This window comes from Aptenodytes forsteri, unplaced genomic scaffold (assembly GCF_000699145.1).
Source record: "Aptenodytes forsteri isolate BGI_AS27 unplaced genomic scaffold, ASM69914v1 Scaffold119, whole genome shotgun sequence".
NCBI classification, from domain to species: Eukaryota; Metazoa; Chordata; class Aves; order Sphenisciformes; family Spheniscidae; genus Aptenodytes; species Aptenodytes forsteri.
In genome coordinates this window covers 12,424,827-12,435,248 of record NW_008796165.1, presented here as the reverse complement: position 1 = coordinate 12,435,248, position 10,422 = coordinate 12,424,827, and the positions used below count along the sequence as shown (strand labels likewise).

At 42.4% G+C, this 10,422-nt stretch overlaps 1 protein-coding gene across 1 annotated transcript in view; it reads right to left on the bottom strand.

The window, feature by feature from the left end:
* Nucleotides 1-1,302: 1,302 nt before the first annotated feature.
* NFIA (nuclear factor I A) overlaps nucleotides 1,303-10,422 on the bottom strand; it is a 271,739-nt gene continuing 262,619 nt past the window's right edge. Inside the window, exon 13 of the mRNA XM_019474142.1 lies at nucleotides 1,303-8,407. Within this exon, the coding sequence (XP_019329687.1) occupies nucleotides 8,390-8,407 (18 nt within the window). The 3' untranslated portion in view covers nucleotides 1,303-8,389. The remainder of the gene's footprint in view (nucleotides 8,408-10,422) is intronic.

Here is a 10,422-nt window from a genome sequence, read left to right as displayed (position 1 = left end):
CCGGTCACCCCCCCCCCCCCCCCCCCCCCCCTTCTCCCTCCCTCCTCCTGGGGCTCAGGGGGGTAAAAAGGGGCAAGCGCCACTGGTGACCCCCTGCTTGGGGCACTGTGTTTTCTGCAAGAACAGATTTGGCTTCTCCTTACCGTCTAGTCCCCTTCATGAGAAAAAAAGCTAAACTGAGTGGGCTCCAACCTGTCCTCAGCTACCACACCATGCATCGCTGCCAGCAGGTGCCGCGTCCGAAGGAGCAACTGGGACACAGCGAGGGGCACGGACGGGGTCCCCGAGGACAGTGACATTAGAGCTGTGCACAGCCCAAACCTCCCATCCTGGCCTCGTAGCCAAAACCAAAACTAAGTGGAGGTGTGAGAAAGGAAATACCAGTGGTTTGTGAGTGTCCGGCAACTATTTGTTAGAAAACACTCATTTACCCCCAAATAAAATGGAAGAGCTGGTATTGCAGCTGGTGCTGCCCTGGAAAGGGCTGGGCATCGTGGTGGTCCCTGACTCCTGTCCCCCAAGGCCACGCGGCAGAGCTGTACCGGCCCTCACCTCCCATCAGCCTCCACGCCTGCTTTTAGGTAGAAAACAGGCAGAATGGCTTAAATGCAAAAAATTCCTTTCTGCAAATATTAATTTCTGCACATATCTTTTAAGAAAAGGTGTTGCACAGTGAAAAACTTTAAAGAAAATTTTAAAGGTTATAAAGAAACTTATTTTTTCCTGTCCATCACCTACAGAAGCCTTTTAGAGAGGTATAGTACAGCCGGGGCTGAGTGGGGCAGCTCTGCCCGGCCGGGCTGCAAGGCCATCTGCAACAGCGATGGCCAAAACGCGGCCAACTCTGGTACTTGGGCTCTTCGGAAATGCAGAAATATTTTAAAAGTTTAGCTACATTTAAAGATATATTGTAGCATTTGCAGAATTAATTAATCTCCTCAGTTAGTCTTCACTAGAAGTGCTTCGTGTCTTTACTCTGGATGATTTAATCTGCAGAGGTTCGCTGAAGATGATTAATCCGTTATCACGCGAGGAACAGTTTTGTGTTGATGGGACACCGACAGCACAGGAAAGTACAGCCGATGTGATGGCAGTGACTCAATTTAAGCAAATACTCCCGTGATTTGGGATGAAGCTACTGCCTGGGAACCCCGAAACCTGCCCAGGTCAGCGGGCCGGTGCCGGCCCCAGCGCCACACACCCGGAGAGGTCAATGCCGTGAGCGGCGGTGATGCCTGTGGCCCTACAGCCGCACGCACCCCCTGTGCCCAGCTGAAAGTAAATGACAACACAGCCTCTTAGCATTAGCAATTTTTTATTTTCCTTTTTTGTTGCATAGGAAATGCAGTACTTGCTTCCAGTAATTGTATTGTAATGTGAGAAGGTGGTAGCACTAATGGTTGAATACAAGAGTTAAACTAATCCACACCAGCTCAAAAAACCTGCGGAGACTTAGTTGAATAAGAATGGATGCCCACAGTGATTCTCAACCAATTACAATTTTTTTCACAGAACACAGTAAAACTAAAATGGTAACTATGAGAGTCAATACAAGTATACTAGAGGCACGAGGGGCCTGACTCATAAAAAAAAATGAACACGACATGGTATTAACACGGGTGTCAAGTGAATTTGCAGCAGATCTTTCACACGGCCGGTGGAAATTTTAGCGCCCCGAATTTCAAATTGACGCTGAGGGACTCGGCTGGGCCAGTCTCAGGCAGCGGGGCAGGGCTAGGTCAGAGCTCAGCCACGCGGAGAAACCGCACAGCCAGCCAAAAATGGAGATTTCTCCTTGATTGTATTTCCAAAGCAAAGAATTTCGCAGACCTTTCCCCAAGGCAGCAGTCGCAGCCGGGCACCGGCAGCAAGAACAGGCAGTGGCGGCGGATGCCAAGCCGGGCACTCTCTTCCTACCATGCTCCGTCTAGAAACTCATCTTCTTTTTATTTCCCTCATATTAATTTGTGGATGCAGATAAAAGGGGGGGATTTCACCCAATACAATTGTTTTTGTTCATGCTCGAGCATAGAAGATTAACTAAGTGGAAAATAGTCTTCCCTAAAAAAAAGCGTAGAAGTACAAAAGTTCACATTGTGTACAAGTGTTTGCCTTTACGAAGGTTTTCTCTAGAGCTCAGAGGTAGCGATCTAGCGTATTTTTTCTGGTACGGACAAGATCTCTTTTGTAATCGAGTAGCCTCGTACCACCGTGTTACAAACCCCTGGCATCGGCCAGAGCGCGGCACGGAGTCGTCCCCTCCCCTGTCTCCCCCTTTTCTCCTGCCAGCCTGCACCTCTGGGGTGTCGGAGCATGGTCCTGCGCTGCCTCGCCTCCTCCACGGCCCCTTCCCATCCATTCGTGTTCTCCGTTGGGGTTAGGGGAGGCGGAGAGGGGAAGGGGAGGGAGAGGAAAGCCAGCAGGCGCGCGTGCCGAGGAAAGCGGGGCTCGCCAAAGCGTGCGCTTGGAAAGAAAGCCATCCTCAATTTGGACGAGAAAAGCCCACCAGCCTCCCGTGTTAATAGCAAAGGAGCTTTTATGAATCGGGCCCAAAGTTTGTACAGAGTTTGTTTGAAGAAAAATATTGCAACTGTGCATGAAACTAAACAACCACATGAGGTTTTTTTTTTCTTTTTTTCTTTTTTTTTTTTTTTAAAGGGTTTTTCTTTGTATATGAGGAAGTCTGGTGTGAAGAAGGGTCAAGCATGGGTACCTGGTTAACCGCTGCCCATTAAGAAATCTCTCGCAACGTGAGCTCAATCTCATTTGTGGGTTTAAAGGACTGTCCCTTAAATTTGAACTTTATGCATCTGTTCTTCAGAGCAAGCTCTCTGAATTCTTAGGGTAGCTTTTTGAGACGAAAATTTTACCAGGCACGGATTTCTGGTCTCAAACACCATGTCCTGCCCTCTAGGGAAAAAAAAAAAAGGAAAAAAAAAGAAAAAAAAGAAAAAAAACCCAAAACACAAGTAATACTGAATTTAAGTAAATGTATACCTCCAAAATACTGAAAACACCCCAAATCAAGAAAAGACAGAATTTGCGTTCTCAGTGAAATATCTTTAAACCTATCTGACAAGAACCAAGTCAGAAAAAAAGACTAACATAACTTTGAGTAATATTCATACAGCTACTAAGCATTATGGAATAGCATGCTCTAATATTGTACGGTTATTTTACATCACCTATATCAGAAGGTTCTGACAGACAGCGAAGGCTACCGGTGTAGAAAAATCTTACTTCAGAAGAGCAATATAATACAGATTTCACAGGCACTACATTTTAATATATCAGGTATTATGCTGGTTTTCTTATAATTCTTTCTGTCCTAAAGCTGGCATTATAACAATGACCGAAAAGGCAAGGATCGAAGTAAACGGAAAGTAGATACCAAAGTTGATATATTCTTTTCTTTTTTTTTTCAGATAGATTACTGTATAGTTTTCATGCAGATAAACACTGCTATGCATTTACATTGTTGGAAAGCAGAGTGAATTGAGCCCAAGTTGTCACATTTTTGTAAATCATTTTGCCAGCCTGTAATAGCACCATGTAATGGATTTGCATTAAACATTAAATTGATTTCAGAATTGGTGACACAGTATTCACTACAGTTAAGTGCTATGGAATAGCTTCAATGTTACCTGCTATATATCAAAGCAATTTTCATCCCACTGCTTTTTTATTGGAAAAAATAAAAGGAAAATGTACTCGATACTAATTAGACTATTGCGCAGCCTTGGACTTGATGATGGCATAGCTGGGTTTACTGTCAAACAGTAATACATGCATTGACTTCAAGACAAAATTGGCATTGTAAGCTTGATTTAATGAAAATCCTGCCTAGCAGGCAGTGTTAACTTCACAAGACCTGCCTCCGACAGACCTCATGAGGTTTATTTTGTTATTTATTTATTGTTTAGGTGCCATTGAAGCTCTCCTTACATTGTCATGCCGGTTATGGTTTTAATTTTGTTCGATGGAGGCCTTCTACCAAAAAAAAAAAAAAAAAGATATTTCCAGAGACACAAGGCAAAGTACAATATTAACTGACATTCTTAAAAAAAAAAATTCACCACAAGGAAAAAAAAACTGTTTTAGGCTATGTATCTGGGTTTTTTTGTATTTTTGTACAGTAAATATTTTATAACACTGTTACTACAAAGCTGCAAATATACGGAACAAAGAGAACTAGAGAAAGAAAAAAAAAATGTTAGAGGGACATTGCATATTCCTGTGGGCTGACTGAATACTGTGGAGTTGAGAAAACTTGGTGTTTCTTTTCCCCTTTGACCTTAAGGGGAGGGGGAACAAGCAACAGAGACAAAAAGTGTACCATGGCTGCCTAAACTCGAAGCCCGAAAGTTTTTATTATAAGGAAGAAGAATAAATAATAATGGCATTGCTGGGGTGTGCGGCATGATAAAAGCAAGTGCCCTCGCTCAAAAAAAAGAGGAAAAAAGAAAGGAATTAACTCGAGAAAAAGTCAATTCGCGCTAAGCCATTTCTAGGGCTTTAAATTTGGAGGGGGGGGGGTGGATACAGGTCAGAGTATTTGTGCGTCTGACGGTTTCTGGAGAGAAGGAGACGAGGAGAAAGAAGTTGTTCGCGTGACTCAAAAAGAACGACCGGAGCGACTCGGAGGGGAGCGGGAACGTAACCTGATGCGGAGTCAGGGGCTACCGCTGCCGGGCCCGACTCCTGCCTGCTCCTGCCTGCAGCCTGCACACCCCAAGCAGGATCCCTCCTGCTCGGCTCCCCACTCCTTGCTTGACTGGGAGGACTAAAACACTGTTTGTTCTCTACACCTGCACAGAACGGAACTGCTGTGTTTTCTGCGTGAGAGTAAGGTGAACGAAAATTTAATTTAGTGTGTAATACTTTACAACCCCTGTTGGTTAACACCCTTGACCGCCTACCTAATGTTTTAAAGCCTTTAAAACATTTTTTTTCTCGCAATTCTGCTCAGAGTTCCCTAACTTTAGCGTCATCAAACTTAATATGACAAAATACCTTCAAAAATACAGCATACCTGTAATGTCCATTTACAATGGTTCTTCAGTAGCCTATACTTCTCAAGCATAGGAATATGCTATACCATTGAGAGAAGAAAAATAACTGTATTTAAATACATACAAAAAGGAAACGAGAAAGTTTTTAACTTAAAGCCAGTTCCCAAAGGAAAAAAAAAAAAAAGCAATTCTATGAACGCTGCCTTTATAACGAACAATCAGAAATTCCACTAAGCTAATTTGACAGAAATTTTTCCTCATTTAAACAACATTACAAAAGTCCTGCATTATAAAATAGGTTAGAATAAATCAGTGTAATCAATAAAACTATACAACATGAAAATTACATATCTTCTGAGTGGGCAGTTTAATTCTCTCTCTTTGCAGCCATGACTACAACATGCTCACTAAAAACAACTAACTGCCCAAACTATTGCTTAGTTTGTTTTGTTTAAAAAAGGGTGCAATTTTATTGTATATACAACCAATTTACTGGTAATACCTTGTCTCATAGCAAGGTTCTGACAAAATGTTTGTCTAGGCTTTTTTCCCTTCACTGTGAAGCACTGAAAGCTGCTATTTTTTTTAGTGCACATATGTCTTAATAAAGTAATGCCCAGCTAAGTGCTATAGGGAAGGCAAAGGATGCTGGCTAGAGGATGTGATACCATATACTAACAATCACACAATACAATAGAGCAAAATGACTACTCAACCACTTATCAGACACATATGAAAATCCAAAACATTTTATTTTTTCCTTAAATAGAGAATAACCAGTAAACAATTTTCAGAACTTGGAAGTTTAAAAACGTGCATATAAAAATGGGCATTATATACTTTTATTGAATGTGGATTGATTGCAGTCTGCTAATAAAAATGGGTGTGGGATCTGAAGAAAAAGGAAGTTTTTTTTTTTAAGGCTTGCTTGTGAAAGGAACAGTTGTAAAACAAAAATTGCTTGAAGCAGGGTTCAGCTTAGTGCTTCACAGTTTGACTGCTTCTCTAAGAAGAGCCCTTCCTGCATGTGCATTCAAAATCACAAAAGTACAAAGACAAACACCTAAAACACACTGCGTCAAGTGCAGCACCAACTTTGGTCAAATAAAAAAAAATAAAAGAAAAATTAATAATTGCTAAGCTTTTCTACATGATATAAGCAGGTATTGCATATTTTCATATATCTGGGAGAAAACAAAACAAAAAGGAAGACTCCAAATAAAATGTAAAATGCAGCAACATCCAAAAATACTGATAATCTATCATCTACAGATCTCAGAATAGCACTGCCACTGACCATACAGGACAATAAACACTACTCCTATCTGCGGAACAACTAACATCCTATTTAATTCTAGATGTTGAAACTGACAATGGCTGACATAAAAGTCACATTTACAAAAAGTGTCTCCAAATGCTTGACTAGGGAAAAACCCCTTTCAATATAGGAACATGTGCAACAATTCCACAAATAATCGCTATCCAGGGCAAGGCACATTGATATGGAATTTTTTTTTTTTGTTTCGTGCAAATTAAGAAAACAAAACAAAACATTGTTTCAGGGAAAAGATGAGGAGCAAAGTGTCTTCCCAAGAATTTCAGTTACTTGATTGTATAGGACAGTAGTAGAAACCCTTCTGAAGGGTCGAACAAACATAGTTTAAAGGCAAGTGCCTGGAATAGGGATTACAATATTGTGTCTTAATGCACTCTACTTTACCCTACATTAACTATATAAAAATTAGTTACTAACACTAGAACATGCAGAGACTTTCTCTGATTAGCTGGACTCGCCAACCAGAACGTATATATATGTATAGTATAGGAAACCTTCTTAAAGTTGCATGTGAAGCAAAGGGGTGCTCCGCTGTCTGATAGAAAAAATCACTTGCACTCTTTTTTTTTTCTTTTTTTTTCCTTTTTTTTGTACATAAGATACAGGACGTTTGGGGTCCAAACTTTTTTTTTTTCTTTTTTTCTTCTTCAGCAAGTGCCCTTGCTTTGAACTGGCATAAGTTGTAAGATCAGCATCATTCGTTTCTGTATTGTTTTCTTCGCAGTCCAGAAAATGTACCAGATCAGGGACACGAAGGTGTTTTACTTTCTGGACCGTTCTTTCTTATTCCCAAGGTGTTTGAGAACTGATAAACCCTATATTGCCGGAAACACGAAAAATTTGTCAGAATTGGCATAATCCATTATAGTGACTTTTAGCTTATAAAATTAACAGATATTATGATCTCATTTTAGTTATGTGCTTTGATAACAGAAAATGATTAATTAGCATTTAATGTAGTTAACATATTGTGGTAAAAGCACCATTAGATTTGTTTTTTTTTTTTTTTTAATTTTCCTTCAGTTTTAAAGGGATACAAGTTCAACAATAAAAAACATAAAAAGCAAAAATAGCTCCCCTTTTTCTTGCAAGGCTGTTTTTTACCCCAATAATTGTGAGTCCTGGGGTGGAAGGACTTGGAAAACAAAAATAGAATTTTCAACAATCTCTATCTTACAAAGATATTTAGCTATCCAATGAAATTGCACTTTACTCAATTCAAAATTCGATTGTTTTGATTGATTCCTGTCAGTTTCTGTCAAAACAGACCAACTTCCCCATTTCTGCGTGATATCAAAACTTTTGTAAAAATATTTCTTTCTTTTTCTTTTTTTTCTTTTTTTTTTTTCTGGTGAATAGTAGTAGTTCGATGTTTTAAATCGCTCTGCAATTGAGTGGAAAAAAATTGTTGACAATGCTCTTATGGTTCATGTTACGTATCGAAGTGCCGACTGTAAAAAAAAAAAAAAACCCCAACAAAAAAAACCTGCAATTTTTTTTCCGATATGTTACAGAAAAACATGCTCTATGTCTGTCCGGTAAGTTATATATTGCAGAATTCAGCTACTACAAAAGTTATAGTTTAAGTGTGTTTCATGATTTCTCAAGAAGTCTCACACCTGTATGGGAAAAATCGATGAGGATACTGTAAAACAGTTAGGCTCCATATGGAAAGTGTGTTACAACAGCGAGTTGGTAAGCAGCAGCAGAGGCTAGTTCTACTCAGTGTCACCTAACGCTTACACTACCAATGAAACACTTCAAAAGTTATGAAGCCCAACCATTTCCAGCACCATATGAGAAATTACAACAGTCCTAAATTGTCTAAAAAAAAAAAAAAAAATATAATCTCGAAAAAGTTACGGCCTTTGCCATTCAACCATAACGTTTGCCATTTCCATGTACTAGTTTGCTGTCGGTGTCTGCTCGCCTCCCCTTCCGCCGATGTGAAGTCGCTGCGCTGCGTTGCTGCTGCTTCCGTGTTACAGAGGTGGGAAGGGGTCTGGTGGTCTGTCCGGTGGGTGGTGGGAAGCGGAGACTTTTATCCCAGGTACCAGGACTGCAAAAGAGAGAGGAGAAGCGTCAGCCCCGTCGCCAGCTTTCCCCGCTTCCCGAAGGGCTCTGGGCATTGCCGCCAGCCTCCTCCGCCAAGAGGGGGGCTAATTGAGACCGTGACGAATCGACCTAATTACAAAGCTTAATTAAAAATACTGTACAAATCAATACTTTTTTTTTTCCCGCCGACAGTCGCTGGACATAGCTACAGATGAACGCAGGGGTCATGTCACGTTACAAGTTATCAATCTTTTTAATAGATTATGGCTTGAAGATCCCTCCAGTTCACTTTTGTCTAATCCCCTGAAAAGGCGATACACATTCACCTCTCTGTGCCATTTATCACCCTGCAGTCGGGGTTTTCTTGGGTATTTAGGCATGTGCCAGCATAAGCATCTGTTGCTTTATACTGCCCTGCTTCAACTGTCTCGCTGGAACAGATGCACAGAAATTCAATAACAGGGCTGTTTTCTTAGGAGAAACGTGGATCGCTAGAGAAAAGCCAGGATAAAGCAAATCTGGGGGAAAGTGGATCAGCGAAAATGTCCCGTATCTCTGGCCATACTTGTGTTTCAAAACAAAACGCAGACCTCAACTAATAGCTTTTCTTTGGGAAAATCTTTTTTTTTTCCCCTTCCTCCCCCAAAGGGAGGGAATTCCCTGGGATTTCAGCTCTGCAACAATACCATCCTTAACCCAACCGCACAGATGCCCAGAGCACAGAAGGCAATTTCTCTCCTCGATAGGAAAATAAACACCGTCGGAAGGCTGGAGTGGGCTCTGCTGGAGTCAGGGCAGTGCCACTGCACCAGGGAGACCCGACTCGGCCCCAGCGAGGTCAGACCAACCTGAACCCGGGATGAATAAGAGCAGTGTTAGGCCCTGGGATTGTACGCGCAGGGGGATGCTACTTGGCAATGACATATTGCTGTGGGAATACACCAACAAGCGGCAACTATTTAGCCTGAAGTAAAGTAATACAACAAGAAAGATTCAGGTATTAAAGAGCTGTTGCTGATACCCCATGTTTTTACTTTGGCTCCCGTAATATATGAGGTGCATACGTGTGCACGTATAAACTGACGACAAGTTTTACCAACTTTTTCCTCTGCTCCTTTTCAGCGTCTGACGTGATTGATAGCATAATCAACCCGGGGAGGATTTATGAACATTTACAGAAGACTCTGAGGCAAGTTTCATGTGGGACTTGGAGATTATGTGGTCTTGCCATGGAGGTAGGAACCGGTAAAATAAATAGCACGATCGGAGAAGTTGTCCTGCTTCCAATACACCTCATTAACTAACTCTTCCTCCACTCACCCTTCTGAATACAAACACACCGGTCCCATATCGGCTCCATCTATTGCCTACAGATTTTATATTTAGACTTACGTTGGCTGCAATTAAACGAAATAGTTCTCATATGTAAAGTTCATAAACAGAGAAAAGTTCTGGCAGGATTTGTGAAGCGGTGCCAAGTCCCGTTCCCCTCCCTGATTGCAGGGCCCTACTGATTTTAGGCGGGCGCAGGGACGCTGAGCGCAGACTGTGCCGGAGGCACCTCTGACCACTGCGGGCTGCCAACTCTTCCGAACCTTGCAGGGTCATCCCTTACGCTTGTCATTTGAGCGCGACAGTCTTTGGCTGGGCTGGGAACTCTGGAAGTCCCCAGCAGGGAGCAGAGGAGTTAAAAATTCAGAGCCGATGGTTCAAATCTATATTGCAGATGTCCAATTGGCTCCCACCGCCGCTGGCCGGGCCACATGGACCACCGGCTGGGGACGGGCACGGGAGCTGCTCTGGCCTCGCCACTCCTCTTTCACTTCAAAAGCAGGTTTTTAAAAAAACAAAAGCAGAAAAAAAGGCAAAAAGCGAGCAAGCTGCGGTTGCGGAGGTGGGGCGGTTCACGGAGGAGGCCCGGGGCGGCGAAGCGGCCGCGGCCGCACTCCCTCGGGGCAGGGGCAGGCAGCGGGGCAGCGCGCCGGGGCTCCCCTCCGCTCCCGCCGGCAGGGGGCGCGC